Source organism: Alternaria ethzedia (assembly GCF_023757985.1).
Source record: "Alternaria ethzedia strain BMP 0044 chromosome Unknown scaffold_17, whole genome shotgun sequence".
Classification (NCBI taxonomy): domain Eukaryota; kingdom Fungi; phylum Ascomycota; class Dothideomycetes; order Pleosporales; family Pleosporaceae; genus Alternaria; species Alternaria ethzedia.
The window spans coordinates 319006-340465 of record NW_026056210.1 but is presented as its reverse complement, the minus strand read 5'-3'; the positions used below and the strand labels follow the sequence as shown (position 1 = coordinate 340465).

General features: G+C 52.4%; 9 protein-coding genes across 9 annotated transcripts; 3 read left to right on the top strand and 6 right to left on the bottom strand.

The window, feature by feature from the left end:
• Window positions 1-1296: 1296 nt before the first annotated feature.
• QA4 (3-dehydroshikimate dehydratase) lies at window positions 1297-2316 on the bottom strand (the record flags this gene model as incomplete). Its single annotated transcript, XM_049378448.1, has 1 exon — window positions 1297-2316. The coding sequence occupies one exon, from the start codon at window positions 2314-2316 to the stop codon at window positions 1297-1299; it is 1020 nt and encodes a 339-aa protein (XP_049231841.1).
• Window positions 2317-3771: 1455 nt separating this feature from the next.
• J4E87_006846 (uncharacterized protein) lies at window positions 3772-5528 on the bottom strand (the record flags this gene model as incomplete). Its single annotated transcript, XM_049378447.1, has 4 exons — window positions 3772-4295; window positions 4350-4891; window positions 4948-5156; window positions 5211-5528. 4 exons carry the CDS (start codon window positions 5526-5528, stop codon window positions 3772-3774), a joined length of 1593 nt encoding a protein of 530 aa, XP_049231840.1.
• An 802-nt stretch (window positions 5529-6330) lies between these two features.
• QA3 (Quinate dehydrogenase) lies at window positions 6331-7376 on the top strand (the record flags this gene model as incomplete). The annotated part of the gene is made up of 3 exons (XM_049378446.1): window positions 6331-6532; window positions 6587-6882; window positions 6945-7376. The coding sequence occupies 3 exons, from the start codon at window positions 6331-6333 to the stop codon at window positions 7374-7376; spliced, it is 930 nt and encodes a 309-aa protein (XP_049231839.1).
• A 94-nt stretch (window positions 7377-7470) lies between these two features.
• On the bottom strand, window positions 7471-8578 carry J4E87_006844 (uncharacterized protein; the record flags this gene model as incomplete). The annotated part of the gene is made up of 3 exons (XM_049378445.1): window positions 7471-7579; window positions 7635-8291; window positions 8343-8578. 3 exons carry the CDS (start codon window positions 8576-8578, stop codon window positions 7471-7473), a joined length of 1002 nt encoding a protein of 333 aa, XP_049231838.1.
• A 441-nt stretch (window positions 8579-9019) lies between these two features.
• On the top strand, window positions 9020-9484 carry J4E87_006843 (uncharacterized protein; the record flags this gene model as incomplete). Its single annotated transcript, XM_049378444.1, has 1 exon — window positions 9020-9484. One exon carries the CDS (start codon window positions 9020-9022, stop codon window positions 9482-9484), a length of 465 nt encoding a protein of 154 aa, XP_049231837.1.
• Window positions 9485-9576: 92 nt separating this feature from the next.
• Window positions 9577-10776, bottom strand: J4E87_006842 (uncharacterized protein; the record flags this gene model as incomplete). The annotated part of the gene is made up of 3 exons (XM_049378443.1): window positions 9577-10332; window positions 10383-10637; window positions 10687-10776. The coding sequence occupies 3 exons, from the start codon at window positions 10774-10776 to the stop codon at window positions 9577-9579; spliced, it is 1101 nt and encodes a 366-aa protein (XP_049231836.1).
• A 407-nt stretch (window positions 10777-11183) lies between these two features.
• Window positions 11184-13354, bottom strand: J4E87_006841 (uncharacterized protein; the record flags this gene model as incomplete). Its single annotated transcript, XM_049378442.1, has 2 exons — window positions 11184-13243; window positions 13294-13354. The coding sequence occupies 2 exons, from the start codon at window positions 13352-13354 to the stop codon at window positions 11184-11186; spliced, it is 2121 nt and encodes a 706-aa protein (XP_049231835.1).
• Window positions 13355-17325: 3971 nt separating this feature from the next.
• J4E87_006840 (uncharacterized protein) lies at window positions 17326-18805 on the bottom strand (the record flags this gene model as incomplete). The annotated part of the gene is made up of 3 exons (XM_049378441.1): window positions 17326-18366; window positions 18421-18483; window positions 18539-18805. The coding sequence occupies 3 exons, from the start codon at window positions 18803-18805 to the stop codon at window positions 17326-17328; spliced, it is 1371 nt and encodes a 456-aa protein (XP_049231834.1).
• Window positions 18806-20060: 1255 nt separating this feature from the next.
• J4E87_006839 (uncharacterized protein) lies at window positions 20061-20607 on the top strand (the record flags this gene model as incomplete). Its single annotated transcript, XM_049378440.1, has 2 exons — window positions 20061-20184; window positions 20237-20607. The coding sequence occupies 2 exons, from the start codon at window positions 20061-20063 to the stop codon at window positions 20605-20607; spliced, it is 495 nt and encodes a 164-aa protein (XP_049231833.1).
• Window positions 20608-21460: the final 853 nt, after the last annotated feature.

The window sequence follows — 21460 nt, the reverse complement described above, 5'->3', positions numbered from 1 at the left end:
TACATCTCAAACGGCGCCCGTACCTCGACAGGGCCGATATTTCGTGGATGGGCAAGATAGAGGAAGATGGCATGGAAGAATGGCAGCCATGGGGTGGCCATCTCAATCTTGGTCCATCACGGCTGTCAAACTCTCCGACACTCGCTTTGAGCACTTTCAACGCTCTCATGGAACTGGTTGACATTCTCCGATGTACGTCCATGCAGCGGACAGCGCCAAACTTTCTACATGAGATGATTGGCCGACTTGAGATGTGGAAGTCGGCGTTACCACCAAAACTCGATTACATTCGGAAAGATCCACCTTCTACACCACCGACCCCACCTGCATTGCTGCTCCGATTCACTTATCTCGTCACTGCGTTTACTCTCGTTCCATCTCAGGCATGGCTTCAGCAGATCTTGGACATGTTAAACATTCTACAACAGCAGCTTGGGGTCACAAGAATGCCAGCTGTCATCACCTGCTTATTACAAAGTATCAAGAGAAGCACTAATAGTCTGGCTCTGGATCAACCGACACATAGTCGAATTCACGAGTTATTTACTGCTCTTGGCCATTCATCACAAGAGACTTCGGACAGAGCATCATCGGGTTTGCGATCGATATCGGTCACTTTAAGAGACGCGTCTTCGGAAGATTCTGGAACCGTTCAGACCTCTCCGCAGTCTCTCGTCTCACAGCATAGCGGTTCGTTCACCGATCGGTATCAGCAACCGCCCAACCAGTCTACTATGGTCCATCCAGATATGAACGTTAGCCATGCAGGTCACAGTCTGCAACCATTTGAACCCAATCTATTCGACTTCGGAATGGCCGGCCCGATCTTCGACCCCCATGATCCTTATAATGCTTTAGTCTCGGGTGATTTGGGAAGTTTCCTCGACGACTTCGCTTCAAAGCATGGTGCCAAGAAATTACAAAACCAACCGCAGTTTATGGAGAACCTCGGGTTTTCATCGGAAGTAAGCATGGCCGATCTATTGGCGGCTGATACTGGCCGGTTCATGCCTACCGCATCGAACTTAGGCGTAGATAACAGCGAAGAGTCTCCTCAATTCCCGCTCAACACTTTCTACGATGCTGGGTGAGCCCGACTGGAGGCTCTTATCTTCAAAGATAGGCAATGCCTAGCTATTCAAGAAGTCCAGAACAACAGAGTCAAGGCAAATGCCTTCATCATTTTTGGCGTCGCATTTAGGAACGATGCTCGATTGTTGGGTATCTTCTACATATAGACTGTCAAACGATAAGAAGCACAGGAAATTGAATGAGAAAACCACATCAGCTTCCACCTCATAGCCGCGCATACTCGGCTTGTCCCACATTGCTTACTTCGTTTCGCGGTCTCTCCACAGACGCCAATGCATCATACACCGCACCCGTACCAAGCTGCAAATCATGGCACATGGCATGCCACGCGGTCGCAGCGCGCTGTGCCAGTTCTTCAACGACCCCCTTATCCTCTCTGTTCATGACACGATTGAATAACTCCATGCTGACCCAGCCCTCGAATCCAATGTCTTTGATGATGGCACGCGTGACATCTTTCACGGGCAAGTACGCTCCACGACTAGTCTCGCCATAAAAGAGCCTGCAGTTTCTGCTCCAAGACATACGGGCTGGCTGTTCGGCGTTGTAGAAGGGGTGACCGGGAAGCAACGGTCGTGCGAGACGCTCGGCGTCGACGATCTGGATGAAGAATATCTTCTCTTTGTGGGGTTTGATCTGGGCAACCAGTCGTTGTATCGAGTCGCGAACTGCCTGATCAGCTCCTACGACCTTTCCAGATTCAGCGGTAGGGTCCGCATATATCCTGCCCAAGATATTGAAGCTGTCCAGGCAGATGCCAAAGTTTGGTCGATCGACCCGTTGCACGATATCCCAGCACACTTCCCATTTGTCAACGTGTGTTCCCCAGCTCAGGCTTTCGTATGCGAATCGGATGATTGGTGTTTGTTGCAGCCCAAGGTCCGCAATCTCTCGAAGGTCACTGACGATGAGGTCTGTATCGGGGGATGTCTGATTGGGGGGTAGAAACGACGAAGGGACTTGGACTATGTCTGTTCGGAGGACATGCGCTAGCTGCATCCAAAGCTTCATCTCTTCGACCCGCTCAGCGTGTCGCTTCCTGTCCAAGAGACCCTCATAGTGCATGAAAGGCTGCAGACATATGATCTCCAGGCCCAGGGAAGAGCAAAGATCGTAGACTGAGGCAGCGCCAGCCAGTAGGTCGGATGGCTTGTCGGACCCGGCGTGATCGACTAGGTCCTCGTAGAAGAGCTCGATGCCCTCTAGTCCGTGTTTCGCCGCCATGGAGAGTTTGTGTTCGAGGCTGTGGCCAGCGTAGCATCGGCCTAGCGACATGGAGGAGATACCTGGGCGGCACGGCATAATGCTGATAGAAGATAGAAGATAGAATATGGAGGATAGAAGATAGAAATGGAGGCGTATGTAATATGCAGTATGGTATTGTGAAGGTGGAACTACAGTATGAATACTGAGAGGCTAGCAGTCATACCTGTGAAGCTGATAAGACATCTATAAGCAGCTGGCGTACATTCAAGGCCGTTCATAACCCACCGATATCCTAATCAACGCATCCTGCACGACCGTTTCCTACCATGCACATACGCATTGAACCTTCCTCGTCCAATCACGCGCGACGAGCACTTGTCGCTCGCCATCCCGGAGTAATGTTGGAAAATGAAACACACTCCTTACGCAACCGTGATGTGCCGTGGCAAGCAGTAGGCAAGCCCAGCCTGGTGACATCTTGGTGGTGCAGATGGGGGTTCGGCGCTAGCCGGGCGGAAAAGAGCTCACACCCGTGTCCAGGTGCATCGCGCCACTTCGGTCATCGGTTCCCGATCGAAAAATGGACCGTATTGCTCTTGCATCTCCAAGCCAAGGCGCGCTATGGGAAAACACATGAGAGGTATTCTATGACAGCTTTCTAAACGTTCTAGTGAGCCACACGCTGTGATAATCCACAGTCTCGTACCAGCAGCTAGACGTTATTGCTGCATAAGGCCGTAGAAGCGCAGCGGGCAGTTTTGGACGCCGGTGGTTTTTCGCAAGTATCCATGGATATCATCGGTTGGTTGACGTCTGTACGACCACTCTGTCAATAAGAAAGATCCGACACTTCTAGTGACCCGGGCGTGCGAAACTGTCCGGCTGTGTAATTTAAGCACCTGCAGTAATGCATCATCAACGGCCAGCGCGAAAGCAGAGTCCGCACCGACCTGACAGCTAAGCTAGAGGCGCTCACTCTTCTGCGCGACCGCGTGCTCGGGGTCGAAGGCACGTGGAGAAAGCCTTCTTCCCGCCGGTAATGATTAGCGGTTTCGAGCCGACATAGCCGACACGTGTGAAGGCGTTGATTCTCATGTTGCGGAAGGCCAAACCGCCCTCCATGCTGTAGGGGCTATGACGTCATTGGGGTCGCCGGTTGGGCTCGCGGTTCGCTTTCACATTGTCTTTGGCTATCTCAAAAAATACTCCAATGACGTTAGTGATAAGTCTACCTCGGCTGCACTGGAGACTTGCCAACAGACTGGCCCCTAATCCAGTGCTGCAACTCGAGTGCCCATGCAGGCAACCAGGAATCGCTCTTGTAACCGTTTTCTGTCCTTGGAATGTCCTGAACAGTGCACATCACGAAGAATCTAGTCATGAGGGCGGATATTGAAGAACTCTCAGGTGATGCTTATTGATCATGATACATTCATTTGCACGCGGCTACGAGTGCGTGTTACTACATAGCACTCAAGCCATCTCAGTATGCTCATCTGCCCTTGCCTTCTCGTCCCTAATCGTCAAGTTTACTTCCTCATTCTCCTTCATCCTGTCCACAAGGATACCATGCGCCTTGAAAGCGGGCTTGATGGTGAAAAGCTCGTCCATGCGCTCAAGCGGGACTCCTTTTGTCTCGGGTATCAAGAAGAAGACAAAAGGTATAGAGAGCAGCATGAGGCATGCGAAGAACATGTATACTCCGTAGCCCATGGAGGCAAACATCTGGGGTGTGAAACGAGAGATGATGAAGTTCCAGAACCAGTTGTTTGCTGCGGCGAATGCCTGACCCAAGGAACGCGTCTGCTGGCTGTACATCTCGGAGTTGATGACCCATGGAGTACCGTTCCATGAAGGGGTGTAGAAGGCGGTCCAGAGGTAGAAGAAGAAGACTGCGCTGATACCGCCGGAGGAGAGTTCGCCCGAAGCGTTCTTGTTGTTCGTTGGGTCAGCGATCTTGATGTAGGCAGCGATGTACCACATGCACAGAGATCCACCTGGTTAAGTAGTCAGTATATGTTGCGCATCTTGTTGGGGGATTGAAGGCTTACCCAGAGCGCCGAACATGAGAAGCTTAGTGCGGCCGAGGCGATCGATGAGCCAGATGAGCCAGACAAAGGTCAGAACGCACTTGACGACACCGAAGATACCAGTGGTAAGGAAGCCTTCCGTGACGCCGAGACTCTTGAAGACAGTTGGAGAGTAGTAGTTGATTGCGTTGATACCGGATCCGTTCTGCCAAAGGAACAGCATGCCACCAAGGAAGATGCGGTACTGTACCTTGCGTTGCTTGAGCGCAAGGAACGGCTTCCAGAATCCAGGTCCGACCGTGATTCTGTCATGTTCGACCTGAGCATCTATGGCATCGAGCTCCTCCATGATATATGTGTGGTCTTGGGGAAGGTTACGGATCCAGCATAGGTCCTTTAGTGCTTGTTCGCGCTTTCCCTTGGTCAGGCACCATCGAGGTGATTCCGGCATCCAGAAGGCGCCAAGCAAGAGGCAGCCGGCAGGAATGAGTTGCACAGCGAACGGAATGATCCATTGCTTGTGGGAAGGCTCCATTGTCTCCTGAAGACCGTAGTTGATCCAGCTATGAGTGTGTTAATACGTGTTACTTTCGAACGGAATCCAGGTTGCATGACTTACAATCCAACGAGACCTCCCATTTGCCAGCCGAGCTCGTAGATACCGACCAGTCGCCCGCGCACAGCTGGTGGTGATAATTCGGAGATGTAGATAGGAACCATGTTGCTGCATCCACCAACTCCCAGACCTGCTAGTACACGACCACCAATGATCAAACCGAGGCCTCGGTCGCCATTGGCACCCAGCATCATGCCAGCACCCAAAATGAACTGGGTATGTCAGCATTTGCTCCAGTATATCTGTAAAGTACTCGGGTGACTCACGATGAGTACCCAGAGAATGAGCGACTTCCTCCTGCCAATGTAGTGACTGGACGCATACGCTCCAAAAGCTCCGAAGAATGCACCAGCTTGGTACACCGAGACGATGTTGGCCTTGGTCAGATTCAACTCGGCGGGGTCCATTTCCGCGAAACGGAATTCCTCAACGAAGGATGGCAGGGCCAAAGTCGTGCCAATGAAGGCACTGTCGTAGCCGATCATGCATGCTGCCCATGATGCAATACATGCTGCTGTGTAGACTCTCCAGTTGTAAACCGCCTTTGGTGTTGGTCGATCTTCGACGATGGTAAGGAGACCCATGTTGGTGTAGTGGTCCGAAGTGCCTTAGAAAATCCAAAGTGATGGACTCAGATGGCACCGATGAAGGTTGCTAGCCAGACAGGTAGGCGTAGCTGGGGCGAGATGAGGAGTACTTCAATGGACGAAGATCGGCCTACACCTATATATCCCGACCGAGAGGAACCCGGCAACGTGCTGTTTTGCGGAGTATGTGGAGAAAACGCCACAAACCCCATGGAGATGAGCTATGAAGGTGTCAAGCAGTTGCGCATGTGCTCATTGGCCGTCCAGTTCGCAGAAAGGTTGATGCTGAGCTTGGCCCGGAAGAATCGCTAAGCACCCCCAGGAAGAATTGAACATTGTGCGATTGCGGAGAGGAACCATGCTCTCGCCGACCCCAGACAGTTCCTAGGGACCTGAATTTTCGCGCCGGTCATGCCTAGTTGGGAAGTGAAGGAATTACCCACAGGGTTGGTGATGCTGCAGGGCCCGGAAACACATTTACACGCGAGGTTTAGTGGCCGGGGCATCTTCGCTGATTGGAAGAAGGACGCAGCTGTCAGTCGCACACCGGACCGTCGCATAGCCTGCACGCGCTTGACTCGCGTCTCCTCCACGCGCGACATGACTTTTTCCGGTCCCCAACGCGTTGAATCTGGGGTATTGGCGCATGCGTTTGATGTAATCATGGAGCGCTCGTCTTCTACCCCGAATACCCGCTTTCCGAGGATTCAATATCTGGAAGAGCATCAGGCGTCACCAGAACGGCAAACCTTCCCAAACTTCACCCTCGTCTCCTAAGCACACGACATTCAAATCCACCATGTCTACCGAAACCAGCATACCAGAAGTCTCGCAAACCGAGCGCCATGGCTACCTCTTTGGTCACCCGATCGCCCACTCAATGTCGCCTTTACTACACAAGACCGTGTACGACAATCTTGGATTGAACTGGGCTCAATACCCTCTGGAGTCAAGAGACATGAGTCTGTTCCTGCAATTGATCAAGCATCCTCAATTCTACGGTATGCGGGTACATCAAGCAATCATATTGGTAAACATGACTAACGAAAGTGCAGGCGCCTCAGTCACAATGCCGCACAAAGTCGCCATACTAAAACACCTGGACGGCCTCACGGAAGAGGGAAGGGATGTCGGCGCAGTCAACACACTCTTCATCCAACAAGACGCTTCGGGAAACCGGTTATACATGGGCACCAATACCGACGTCATAGGGATAAGAGATGCATTTGCATACAACGTGGATCCAGCGAAGTTTGAGAACAGACCTGCGTTAGTGATCGGTGGAGGCGGCGCAGCGAGAAGCGCCGTGTATGCGCTGAGGAAGTGGATGAAGGCCAGTGCCATATATCTTGTGAGTGACCAGACAAACGCATTCCTCGAAGGTGGAAACTCGTTCTGACAATACCGCTCCAGGTCAACAGAGATCCCACAGAAGTCGCAGCCGTAATCGAAGAGTGCACAGCCCGCGGCTACGGCGACTCCCTCGTCCACGTCTCATCCGTCTCACAAGCACAAAGCCTCGAAGGTGTCGGTGCGATCGTAGCCTGCGTACCGAACTTCACACCCGTCACACCTGCCGAAATTGAGGCGCGACAAGTTCTCGAATGCTTCCTTGCGAAGTCGCACAAGGGAGCTTTATTGGAGATGTGCTACCACCCCACGACATGGACGGAGATTGCGGAGGTAGGAAAACAAAACGATTGGCAGATCGTGCTAGGGACAGAGGCACTGATATATCAGGGTCTGGAACAAGACCGGTATTGGACAGGGAAAGCCGTAGCGGATCTGCCGGTGGTGCAGGTGCAGGAGGCTATTGCTAGGAAGCTGAATGAAGCAAGGTTGTAGAAGTTAATGGAATTGGACATACACACACGACATGCAAGGCGCGAGTGAATATACAAATCATGCGTTAACTTGGAAAAGGTAGAATTGCAAGTCGCTAAGCTCCGGGTCGCGAGTAGTCTAGATTGCGTACTCGCCGCCATACCTCGCGGACTGTCCTCTCTTGACCCTGTCGACCTGTTTCCGTGGGTGATGGCCCTGCAGGTCTGGAATAACACGTTAGCACAAGCGTCATTATGGAGTAATGCAATGCTGGCTTACCTGATCGCCAAATATAACCGGCTTCCCAACCTCACTTCCTCTATAAGCGCGCCAGCCCAGTCCTCTGGTGGATTCGCTGTAGTCACTAAACCCCCTGCTTCTTGTAATATAGCGATGCCAGCGGCGACATCCCACTCCCAACAGCCTCCCTCCCACCAAATATCAAACGAGCCCATAGCAACATAAGCCAGATCGAGTGTCGCACTCCCTAAACTTCTGACTCCATGTACCATACCTCCTCTTCCCTGCCTACCCCCAAGCTCGGCTGCCATATTGACAAAACTCTCAATCTTGCGATGCATATTGCCATCAGGCGTATCCCTCCTATCTTTACCCCATTCACACGAAAAGACACACCCGCTAGGCGCTTTCTCCGGCATGGGTGGGATGGGGTTGCGGACGAGTGGAAGGCGTTGGGTTTCGTTGAAGAAGGCGCCGCGACCGGCGCAGGAAGAGAAGAATTGGTTCGTAAACGGCGCGTATATGACGCCAATGAGCGGTTTAGACTTGTAGATGAAGGCGATGCTGACGCAGAACATGGGAAAAAGGTGGATGTAGTTTACGGTTCCGTCGAGCGGGTCGACACACCATGTTGGGGAGTTGTCGATTAGGTAGTCGCGGGATGAGCCTTTGCTGTAGGATTCTTCGCCGACGAATCTACTGATTGTTAACGTGTGCAGCTAGGTAAGTTTGTAGTCAAGGACATACTTGTGCTGAGGGTACTTGTCAGCTATCGCCTTCTTGATAAACGCTTCAACATCTTCATCCGTCTCGGTAACCAGATCAACAGCATTCTCCTTCTGAACATGTTCATCCTGTCCCGTCGCATTCCCACCCTCTATTCGCAGTTGCGCAGCATCCATGAGCATCTTGCCCGCCTGCCGTCCCAGCTGCACGGCAAACGCATAGATCTCATCTAGCTCTTCTCTTGATATTTCCATCATGTTAATCGCGGGTATTGTGTACATGTTAGGTAGATGTTTGGCTAAGAAGAAACGCCATAGCGACCGACACGCGCCAGAACGAATCGCGTCCCAAAACCTCCGTCTGGAACCGTACCGGCTAGAAGCGGAAAGCAATCTGATAGCTGTATGTAGGGAAGTGGGACGTCATGCTCGCAACTGAGGGCAAGAAAGCCGATCATTAGGGGTGGGGGTAAGGACTTTTCCCCTTCCCTACGTTCCGACGGCCATCGGAATCTCGGAATGAAACATGTCAAGGTGGGCCTACCCACGCGACGCGACAGACACACTACCTTAGGCATCTCGTCGCGGCCACATACTCCTGATATCACCACATACCTACAAACTCCGTGACCAGGATCATCAACCCTCCTCGCCAGTAATACACGTTCGTAGGGCATATCACCTACTCAGCAACTCAAAATGACCAAATCCATCCTCCTAATAAACGGCCCAAACCTCAACCTCCTCGGCACGCGCGAACCCACAATCTACGGCTCCACATCCCTCTCTGACGTAATCGCCTCCGCACACAAACAATGCACCGCGCAATCCACAAACTTCGCTCACATTCAATCGAACCACGAAGGCGTCCTTGTCGATCGCATACATGAGGCACGCGGCAACGTCGACTTCATCGTCATAAATCCAGGCGCTTTCACGCATACGAGCGTAGCGTTGCGGGATGCGTTGGCTGGTGTGGAGATACCGTTTGTTGAGATACATATCAGTAATGTGCATAGGAGGGAGGCATTTAGGCATCATAGCTATCTGAGTGATAAGGCCGAGGCGGTTATCTGTGGATTGGGGGTGTTTGGGTATGAGGCTGCTATTGAGTTTGCGGTGAGGTATCTTCGGGAGAAGGATGAGAAGGCAGCAAAGTTGTGAATAATGATGTATTAATATTCCACGATTGAACAACGATTCCACCTTGAGACCAGTCTTTAAAAAGAACTTCGCTTAGTTGCCGTGTCACAGAATCAGTCGTGTGTCCTGGTAAAGCCCTTCTTGATATCCTGTCGTGCTTCGAGGTACGTTTGCAGAGCTGTGATAGCCGGTAGCAGAAGCATGACAACGCTCAACGTCTGGCCGAACCCCCAGACATTCTCCTCGTCGTCTTGCAGTCCGCAAAACTTATCCGGATCCTCTGGTTTCGCAAACTTCTGCGTAAGCACCAAGATGGCGGACAATATGGCGAGTAGGATCTGAACTACGAACGTGATCGCTGGGTTTAGGAAAAGATAATATATGAGTTGTAGGCCAAGCCGCGCTGGGGAGAGCGATCGAAGCGAGAAGCCCTTCTGCTTTTGTGTCGGGTCTGTAAATCGGCGTACAAGGGCCTGTAATGACCTCTCCGAGGACGACGATGACGGTGATTCCAGTCCTCTTCCTTCTGGGTCGTACAGAATGCACACCAATGCTGTTGAGAAGCCGACGAGGATGAGGAACAGAGGGACCAGGAATGAAAGCCTCTGTACACGACTTCGTACCATAGATGTGCCATCGTCACCTTCGACGAGGATCGGTGGCATGGCGATCGCGGCAATCATGGAAGTGAGTAGGAAAACAGCGAAGAATACGACGAGTGCGAGGCGAATTTTCGCAATGAGCTTGTACTTGCGGAAGTACTTGCGGAGCGTTATCAGGGCGGCGAGGTGCGAGGAGGAGGATAGCGCACACACGTAGAGGATAAGAACGAAGTGGGAACCTTGCACTCGGAAAGAGCCTTGAGCCACCTGGTTGTCTTCTGTCAGCATCGGACTTCTCGATGGTAAACCGAGCGTACTTTGATCCACCCGCTCAGAAGTACAGCATAGCCCGTGATGAGTTGTTGATCGCCGAATCCGATGATGAGTGGGTCAAGAAATGGACGCCACGCGTAGTGCTTCTTCCACTCGTTCTCCAAGAAGCGCTCACGAATGTATGTGAGCGGCGCTCGAGGCGTGAAATGACCTTTCGTATCGAAGGCTTGATCGAGAAGCATGGCGAGGATGGACGCGAACGTGGTCATGAAGCTTGCAATGACGAAAGACAAGACGACCTGCAGAGTTGTCAGCTTGAGCCTAGACAGGATGATCTGGAGTACTTACACCGACGCCAGCAATGTCTGGCTCTGCTCCATTGGCACAATCTCCATCCCAGGTCGCAATACTATCGAATGTGACCCATGGAGGTGCCATACACTGACCGGAAGTTTGCAGCTGGTCTTGCAGTGATCTAAGAGCCGCGACCGCAATGGTATGGGGTTATGCGAATTGCCCGAACAGGGCATTGCGAGACGCCTTGGAAAATGCTAGTGATAGATGTATGCGAAGACGAAGGGCGTTAGGTAGGTGAGGAGAAGGCGGTGAGGGATTGAGAGAGAAGCAATGTGTTTGAGGTGATTAGAAATCACTAGGTTACCGGCTTCGCACGTGTCACCCCGAGGCAAGCGTAGGGGAGGAAGGAGCTATCACCGAAGCTCGTGTTGAACGCAACCTGAGAGACCCCGGAACAACAAAAACTCCATGCATCGGGCGCAGATTCTGCGTAGGATGGCTAGTATAGGCCCTTCGCTGGGTATCACATTCCATCTATAGAACCTACTTCACTTTTGTTTACTCTTCGCCTTTACACGAGCAGCCAGCTTCTTGATGTCGTCCTCACCGTCTGCAGCATCTTGCTTAGATTTCTTCGTCTCTCGTCGATGATCTGGCTCGTCTTCGTCCTTGCCTTGCTTTCGCTTCTTGCGGCCCTCTTCTAGCAGCGCCTTCATAGCAGACGTCTCTTTGAACCTTGGGTTTGTAGGATCGATGGCAAACTCATGGCTCTCGTATAGCTTGGCGAAACGGGGATCAGTGGTATCGATCTGGAACTTGTCCTCTACGATGGGAGCGTTCTTCTTCGCTTTCTTGCCCTTCTTCTTAGCCTTCTCCGACTTGACAATCTCGTTCATGTCGAAGTGACGCAGCTTCGAATCGTCTTCGTCTGCCATAAGAAGTTCCAGGTTCGCTCGCTCAGCTGCCGCAGCCTGGTCTTTTTCCTCTTGTTCAGCCTTCTTCTTGGCCTTTTCAGACTTCTTCGACTTGGGCTTGGAGGCTTTCGCAGCTTCTTCAGGATCAGAAGCAAAGAAAGGATCGTTGAACGGATCGTCATCGTCCGCAGCCGCTGGCGCATCGGCCTCCTGCTCGACTGGTGCGTCGGGATCGCGTCCAGCCTTCTTGGCTTCCCACCTCTCTTTACGTTTCGCCTTTCTTTCTTTCTCCTTTCGAACGTACCTCTCCATTGTAGTCTCTTGCAGTGGGATGTCATTTTCGAACACGTCACCGTTGCCAGCTCCGCTAGAAAGGCCTCCCGTGAAGGTGATCTGCATCTCGCTATCCGGCTTTGGAAAGTCGCGATCCCGTTTCGCAGACGCCTTCTTCTTCGTTTTCGAAGACTTGCCGGGTGCCTCCAGTCCCAGGGCCGCTCTGAGACTTGCGGCTTTGTCCATCTTAGCTGCTTCTTCTTCATCCTCGGACGACGACTGGTCAGAGCCCAAGTATGCTTGCAGCTCGTTCTCGTCAATCTCCTTGCGCGAGAAAGCACGCTTTTGTACCTCCTTCCGTGTCGCATCATCGGCATCCCAGGTCAGCTTGACCTTTGAGTGTGTGAGCGCATCCGTGGAGAACTCATTAGGTTTGTAACCGTCCGGCAGCTTTGCGCATTCGTCGTGGGGATCTTGATCGAAGGTTGTGCCATCGGGAACGAATCGCAGGTCGAAGAAGTTGGCGCTCGTCAGGTACTCGCGGCCATCGAGGTTGTCGTAGATGGACTTTGCGACGTTCGCGGAAGAGCATGTGATGACAGCATAGTAGTAGCGTAACCGGTCAAGTTGGTAAGCTCGCAACTTGGTGGAGTCGAACTCTTCGCCTGTCTCATCTCCTTGTAACTCTTCCCCATTTTTTTCCTCGTCGTCCACCTCAGAAGCGTCGGAGTCGTCGTCGAGCGCACTAATGTTGTTCTTGTCCTTGTTGGACGTTGAAGCGAAGATCTCACGAGGCGGTCCTTCGATTTCTTCCCGTTGTAGGCGCTCCATGCCGAACTCGCTAGGGTATATGACGACGTTGAGAATGCGTCCATCAGCCGGGACGAAGGAGTTTGCTACGGCCATGATGTCGGTGGCCCGTATGTTATCCCAGTCCATGTTGACGGCAGCCAGACGTGCCGAGATATCGCCCGTGGGGACTTCGTTGTCGTCACCGGCAAGCTCGGTCTGCTCCTCCAGCTCGGCCTCGTCCTCTTCGTCGCTCGAGCTTTCGTCCGATGAAGACTCTAGTCCACCGTCTCGGATAGGGTCGAAGCCTTGCTGCTCCACCCTCTGCATCTCCTTCTTGACCGCCTTATCTCGCTTCTTGTCGGCCGGCCGTACTAGCTCGGGCTTGTCTTCGGCTTCATCTTCGTCTTCGTCATCTTTTTCGTCGCTATCGGCGTCGTATAACCGGTCAATGGCCTTTTTGCCAGCCTTCTTGTCGACCTTGCGGCCATATTTGTCGACCGTGGCCTTGTTGTAGAAGTCTGGGTCGCTTTTTAACCTCGAAAATCGCGGGTCAAGCTTGGTCTTGGTGTGCTTCTTTGAGGGGAGTCTGAATTTGGGGTCGGTTTCGAAATTTGCGAATCGCGAGTCGTCTAGATAAATTTTAGCGCATCGCTCAGCTGTCACATCAGTGGCCACGTACCCTTAGGCGCGCTGGCCTTGGCGCCCTTTACGGGTATTGTCTGTCGCTTGGGGAGAGGCATGGTGGGATGCGCGTGTTGGTGTAAGCGGTGGACAGTCGCGCGGCGCGGAATTGCAGCTGTGGAACTCGAACTTTTTCTGCCGGGCGGTGGCAGATCGGCGGCGAAGAGCGTGCATTGGATACCGCCGCGGAGGTCATCGCACGCACGGGCAGGGATTCGGCAGCCCGATCTGGGGAAGCTTTAGCTGCGTCACCCTCGAGAGGGGAAATTCATCACACGACTGTTCCGGAAGCCTCTCCGCTGTCTCTACCACTTCTCCGCCTTCTGGGGAAAGCTGACATTGTACACCCATTTCAACATTCACGTCTAGCTGAACACATCCCAGATACAACACCATGTCTCAACTCTCCAGACTTCTCACGTAAGTTGACCGCTGATTGAGAGCTGTCTAGCTTCAGCTTGTACCTAGCGAGCTAGCTGATGCTGACTCTGGATTGCAGTCCTCGCAATATGACTTTGTTCACTCTGGCTTCGCTCGGCAGCGGCTACTTTGTTGTCAAGTCAAAGACACTTGCCGACAGGCAGAGAGCCCGAGTCGATGGAGACTACACCGTCACGGTCGACAGGTCAGGTACGATTTGTCAATTGCATTGAAATCTTGCCCCGAAACCCACGATTAGAAAACGTACATTGCGCTGACTGTAGATTATAGGTGGCGGCGTCTAAGCACGTTAGGAATGACCATCAAAAGAAGCGATGCAGCTTCTTCCTTTGCACGAACGGCGTTCACTACATTTGCAGCGTTTCAAGCTCGGCGTCCTTCTTTACCGCCTCGAATACCAACAAAGGACATAATGCGCATAGATACGACACTCATTTCAATGCTAGTGGATTATCAACAAAGCGAAAATAACAACAATCTCCTACCATTCTCTGTTCGACAAGTTGTATACTATCGCAGTGCTTCCATTATGTCCCCGCCTTTTATACGACTACTGCTATGCTTTTTCCGGGTGCGCGACTCTAACAATGGCATGCGATGCAAAGAACAGGCTTGAAATACTCCGAAATAAGATCCTATGCGCCGAACATTCGTTTCAAGTTCTCTCGTACCCGTGTCGGGCGACCCGCATCCGTTGGTCATTACGATTGGCCCACCTACCCGATGCTAAATATAACCCACTCAGCCTCAATCGAGAATACCCTAAACACGACAACAGAGATGAAAATAGTATGACGTCCTCTCGTACTTTCGGAGCGCCAAAGATCCGCCACTGAGCATATCCACCTTCGATCTGTCAAATGTTAACCGTTCCCTTGTTGGGCCCACTGCTGGCTCAGCCTTTGCGGAAGTTGTTGTCAGCCGTCTTTCAAATCCAGCCAATGAGACCACACTCCATCAGCATCGGTCATGGGAATCCTCGAATACGGGATCAGCAGAGCCGTTCAGGCTTGTGTCACCGCTGTTGCTTATAGAAAGACTTTCCATCTGTGCGCCGAAATGGTGGAGCTGCGAATAGATATCGTCGACCCTTCCACCTGACAAAAGTCTTACCCAACTACTCCATAGTTCTCTTTGTGCAGCTTCGTACACCTGCTGACGGCCATCTGCCCTCACATCTACTCGTGCGACCACATATCGATGCCCTGTTGTTACCTTCACCGCTCTTGATTCGAACGCGCAACACAACTATCAACATGGGTTATCATGATGTTGCTGGGCATGAAAGACGAAAGCCCAGGCAAAAGAACGAGATGCAAGCACCATGCCAATCAAATATGCTGGCGGCAGCAAGTCATGTCCGTCGACTATTTGAAAGCAAGAAGTTTACTTATGCTGTCATGGGTGAGCTTGCTTTACTTTGCTTAGGACATAGGTGTGGGGTACGGAATATCTTCATTGCGTACGACGACAAAGACTGCAATCGGATCAAGAAGAAACTAGAAGGCGATCGGCGGTAGGTGATACTTACCTCCCTCAAAGATGACGGGCTGACAGCGACAGTATACAACTGCCAGAGGGCGTGAGTCCTTTGTCTCCCTCCAAGATACTAGTACAAACCGGCCCTAGCTTCTTAGATACCGGATGTACAAATCCAGCGATAATAGAAGTGACTCTAGTACCATCTGGTCAGTCAAACCTGAGCCCGTTGTGGCATCCTGCTAATCGTGCGCAGGCTCATGTGAGACACCGCCCAGCGGGAGCCTTGCGAATAACCTCGTACTATTGAGTCTCCGAGCCGATGGGGTGTTGAAGACATTTTACGCGTTGAACATGCTATATCTCGTCAGAACACTGCTCCACTTCTGTCAAATTCGCAGTCTAACTTGGGATCCACGGGAGGGAATTTTATTCCTATGCCAACTCTATAGGAGCCAAGTAGAGGCGATCCGCTGTCACTTACAACCGAAAATCGTTGAAGAGAACTTCTTGCGTACAGCTTTCCTCAACAAGCTTCCCGTTCAAGAGCAACGCAAATGCTACCAAACATTGCTGGCGCAGGAGCCTCCATCACTCAAGACGTTAGCCCCTTCGCAACCGGACGTAATCCACCCTCGATCGCATTCCGCTTCTGGAGTTACAACGTCTCAGGGAATTGCGCGCGCCTCATTACCAGACATGCGTACGGCACAGACAGCCCCAAAGCTTGTACAACCTATGCAGCCGTCTCCACAAACAACGTTTGCGTCAAAAGATTCAGCATCCAGATACCGCGTAGTCAGTGCTCCAAATATTAGACGGACCAGTCCTACCGACGCTCGGGATGCAGCCAACCCACACGCTCAGGCATCCAGTAATAAGCAGCTCAAGCTACGGATACCTACATCTTCCCAGCACCAACGCGCGTTCTCTCATTCGGTCACAAATATCGATCCAGTCGCGATGCATCAAGTAGGACAGCAGTGTCTAAAGTCGCGACCTGTCTCTACAGGAACCCGCATGGCCCAGCCTCCAGCGAAACATGCGCCCATGCTCACAACTCCCCCGATGCCCGGTACTAGTTTCAGACATCAGATCCCGCGCAAGACCCCTCCACAAAACTCAAGTGCCCCCGTGCCAGAGCAACGGTCTAGTAGACTTCACATGGTGAATCCTGATGGCGAGGCACCAGCATGCGACAAGTCGCAAGGAGAGACGCAAAAACTCCATCTTGTGGGATCCGAAGGGGTATATCAATCACCGCCTACTTCAAGCAAGCCATCACCAGCCATCAATAAAACTAGTACGGCATCGAATACTTCACTTCCAGCCTTCGAAGTCAACGGAACACCCCCACCTAACGACATCCTCGCGGAGCTCTCAGCAAACATCGATGCCGCGCTTCAAGTCAGCAATCACCCATGCACCTCTCCTCCACCAGCGACGATCCAACCACATGAGACGAACAGACCATTGGTACCTCGCGCACACTCTGCTCCGTTCACTACATTACCAGCAAGTCTTTCAATCGGCAACGCATCTCACCGTCACTCCACCACACCACAGACTTCCGTTCCAGCCGGTTCCATAACGCGCACGAATGCATTAAGATACTCACAACAACAGCCTTCAGCACCCAGTCTAGCGTCCATCATCAGCGACGGGCTCGCATCGCCGACTCTTACGCCAGCACCTTTGTCGTTCTACAAAGCATATCAACCATCCTCTGCGCCGGCATCACCACCGAATTTGGACATGTCACCGCTGGATAGCGCGTGTGCTGAGTACAATTCTCAGTTCGCCAATTTCGGGCAGGTGAAGGATGTAGATGGCATGGGACATTACTTTGCTACGCAAAACCAAACTGGCTCGCATGCTGTGAGCAAGAGTTTCGACTCGAGCCAGCTGGCCATGGAGTATCGGGCGGCATTGCCGGAATTTGAGGATGGGTATGGAGGCAGATAGAAGAGCGATTGATAGCATCGTTGTAACATTCATGATTATTCCCCGGCACGACTGTCCAGTGATACCACAGAGGGGGGTATATGCCATTTCAAACAACATTCACCATTACATTTCTCCGCCTCCATGCATACGACGAGAACCGTATTTACAATGGTACATCCTCCATCATCTGCATAGCGCCTTCCCTCCCAACCGTAATAATAACATCACCCAGCGTCTTCGTCGAGAAGCCCGCTTCCGAGTATCGGAAGTAGTAGTCCCACTTCCTCTTGAAAATCTCCGCGCCTTCATTGTCCATTCCTTCCTTAGCCTTCTCCTTGATAAGCTGCGGCTTGATCTTGCTCTCCCAGTTATCCAAGAATTCTTCGCGCCATAACCGCAGCGCCTTCGCGTAGTGGGGGCCGATGTTTTCTATGCTGTCGACGACGAGCGAGCCGCCTGAAGCGGTTTGTATGCTAGCGACGAGCTCGGAAACGGCGGGCAAATGGCCACCGGGGAAAATGTATCGGCGGATGAAGTCGTCGGATTTGGCGTACGCTTCGTAGCGCGCGTCGGGCATGGTTATGCATTGGAAGCATGCTACACCGCCCTCCTTCTTGAGAAGCTTGTCTATGCACTTGAAGTATGTGACCAGATATTCCTTGCCCACAGCTTCCAGCATCTCAATTGAGACGGCCTTGTCGAAGGGTCCTGTTTCTGGTACTTCCAGACTTCGGTAATCGCATAGAAGCACTGTGATCTTGTCCGACATGCCAGCTTCTCGTATCCGCTCTTCTGCCAGCTCTTTTTGCTCAATCGAAAGGGTGAGAGACGTGACCCTGCAGCCTGTCCGTTGTACAGCACGCATGGCGAAGCTGCCCCACCCTGTGCCGATCTCCAAAACGTGATCTGTTCCCTTGATGTGTGTATTATCGATGAAGCGATCGAGCTTTCGCATTTGCGCGTCGTAGAGGGTTTCGCTTGCGGATTTCGGGTTCGATTTCGGTAGCCATATCGGGCACGAGTAGGTCATGTCTTGGGAGAGGAAGGCGGCGAACATTTCGTTGGAGATGTCGTAATGTGCGGAGATGTTGAGGCGCGCGTTCTTGAGGTTGTTACTGCCTCGAACCAAGCCGGCGAGGCCAGAGGAGATGGCGGAGGTGAAAGTTGAGCCATTGGAGAGGTAATTACGGTTCAGGATGAAGAGCTATGAATGTAAGCTGGATGCGTGTCACAGAGCTCAGTCCATGCAGCAGCTTACCTCGAAGAATTTCGTCAGGTCTGGAGTTGTGAATTCTCCCAGCATATAGCTTTCTGCGAAACCCTGGCAGCTATCAGCGCGAGCTCTTTCGGATGGTCATGAGTGTTTTGGGGCGCACCATGTCTGCAAACAGTGCCAATCGCACCCAGAACTTCTCGTCGAGCACGTTGAGGAAAGCGATTGGGAGTCCTTCTTTATCAGATCCAAACGCCGCAGTAGCCTTGCTCGAGCCGCCCTCAAACAACACCAGCTTGCCATGCTTTAGGTTCTGAAATTGCGAAAGAGTACCATTTTTGCATAGATTCACCAGTGGTCCCCAGGCTTGCGATGTGACTGGGCTAAGTAGTGAAGACACAGCTCCCGTCACAGAGCTTATAATCGCCATAATTCAAGATGTGTGCGATTCGCGCAAGCGTTGAAGGTTCAATTGAAGGGTCCTCGAGCGCAAAGTAGGGGTACTGAACAATTCCTAGTCGAAAGAAGCGTGGCCTCAACGCGATTCGCAGGATGAGGGTGTCTCAAACAGACTGAACTTGGTTACACGATAGGAAGCTGCAGGGTGGGATGGCGGTGGAGGAATATTAGTGCGTCAATCGTCCAAAAGCAATGCGACAATGGTATCGTGAACGCGCCTGGAAGCAAAACTGAGAAGAAAGTCGAGTAACGGTAGCTGTTCGGCTAGTACATGGCGCCAGAGTGCATTTGAGAGTCCAGGTAGCTCGCCGTCATATCGCCGGAACGGCCGAAAGCCGACACGGTGCGTCCGGTTGCGCCGTTTCGAAGCCATGCGTGTTGCATTCTGTCTGAGGTGCAGTATCGGGCGAGGAAACCTTGCCAATTCGAGTGATCTATGACGCCGTCGATCCGCCTAAAAATCGCGAACGGCGTAAGATCAATGTAATCCCTAAATGATCGCGGAGTTCGAGGCCATCCGAATGGCGGCCGGTGCAATACGCCGTCGTATTCATAACCGTTCCTGGCATCTGGCTGCTAGTACGTGTGCTCAGGTAATGGTGGAATGGAACGTTGGTGGGTGAAGTACAGCCGCGGTGCAGGGTCCATAGAAATGTTCCGCCGGCATGCGTGAGAGGGGCAAGTTATGCAGGGGCACAACTCATCACGCGTCTCAGCCTTGCAATCGCAGGTCTACTTCGAGTCAAGGCGGCCAGCGATAACAGGTAGTATGTATCTTCTGGAGTTGTCCATGAGCGCTGCGGGCCTTAGAACTCTGCATGGTAGGCAGCACCTGACCGATCGGTGAATCTACAGCGACGGCGGCCGCGGGCTCCGGGCTGCACTAGAGGGGACCTTGGAGGCGTGAACTTGGCGACGGGCAACTGTGGTGATGATTAGAATTGAGTAGTGGAGGGAAGACGGATGGGGAGCTCATTATATCAAGCCAAGACCGTGTGCTTGCCTGCGGTTCCGTCGTCATTGTGAGCTCGTGAGCACCCCGTCTGAAGATGGTCCGTGCTCCGCGGAGACACGCTACGGCGCGTCGACGCGTGAGCCGTAAACCACCTTTCACATGCTGCACTCCGACATACCTCCATACAATCGAATTAGGACATCACTGAACACTCAAGAGATCACTCTTTGGTTCACTATACACATATCTCCGACGTCAAAAAGCCATCAACATGCTGTCGATTCAATCCTCCAAACCTCAAAAATGCACATCGAATCTGCTCCCCGCGCGGATAAACCACAATGGACCCATCAACGATGCAGAACGATACTGGAAGCCCGAGACAGATGACAAAGGTAACTCTCAAACCTTATATCTGCATGGATTCCAGATCTGACATCTATCTAGGAAAGCGACATGCATACTTCCGCGGTCGACACCTCCACGGCACGACGCTTCCTCTTCCTCAGAACTACACCGGCGCTATCCTGCATGTCACCGATAAGCAATTACCGCAAACGAGAACACAACAACAACAGCCTGCAGACGAGGACGACGAAGACGCTGAGGTGGAAGAGAGCATGCCCGTGGAAGTGAAGATAGCGGAACAAGTAGGAGAGTTCGACGAGGTCATAATATGGGGTCATGGTGGCGAGGTGGATGGAAGTGGGGATGCCTTCGTTAGGGGAATAAACGAATGGGTCGGGTTTGCAGAAAGCATGCATGTTGACGAGGAAGAGCAAGATGGAGACACAAAACGGGAGGAAAAGAGCGCTTAGGACAATGTCTTGGGGTTGTAAAGGTCATATCGGATCGGGAAGATAGTATGGTAGGATGGCGTTGGATGAAGATACCCACAATGCCAGAAGGTTCAGGCTGATTGTGCTCACACGTTCGCCTCAGGCTCCCCTGAAGTCCGAAGCAGTCTTCCCAGCCTACGCGCCTGGGCGATCGCCATATCTGGCTCCTCAATTTGCCCAACGCGGTTCTGTATCGCCTCGCGTTCAATCCTAGCCCTGTCTTGCACCGCAACCGCATCATTCACGTATCTTGTCCACAGATACATGCACAGCAACATCCCACATGACAAAGACATCATGCAGCGACCTGATGTCCCGCAACGTCGCCGGCGCATTCACATCGGCCGCATTCGCAATCTCTTCACGGCGCCTGTCCGATATCCAGAAACGAAGCCGGCCCATGTGGGGCCTTGCGTATTTGTTCCACATCTTGTTGATCCCCTCGGCCAGCACATTGAGCCTTTGCTTCTCTTCGATCGGGTTGGTATTGGCGCTGGGTTGCAAGTGTACGTTGATGTAGTTGGTCCAGACACGTTGGTATCCGAGCGTCATGTACTGCGTGTCTGAGTCCGTGTGGCCACCCCCGGTAGCCTTCTAGGCGAGATGGAAGGTTACTAGGACTAGGAATGGGGTCGTGCCGAAGAGGCGTGCGTGGAGGGCCGTGAGTGCATGGGAAAGCTCTCGCTTTTGGTATCTGCTGAGGAAGTGGACGTGGTGGATTTCGTAGTGTGGCATCGCGGAGTCTGGTTCGCGTTGATACGTAGAGGTAATCGTCGCAGCGGTCGGAAAACAGGTAAGAAGGCGGCACGCGGCCGTTGTTCTAGTAAACCAA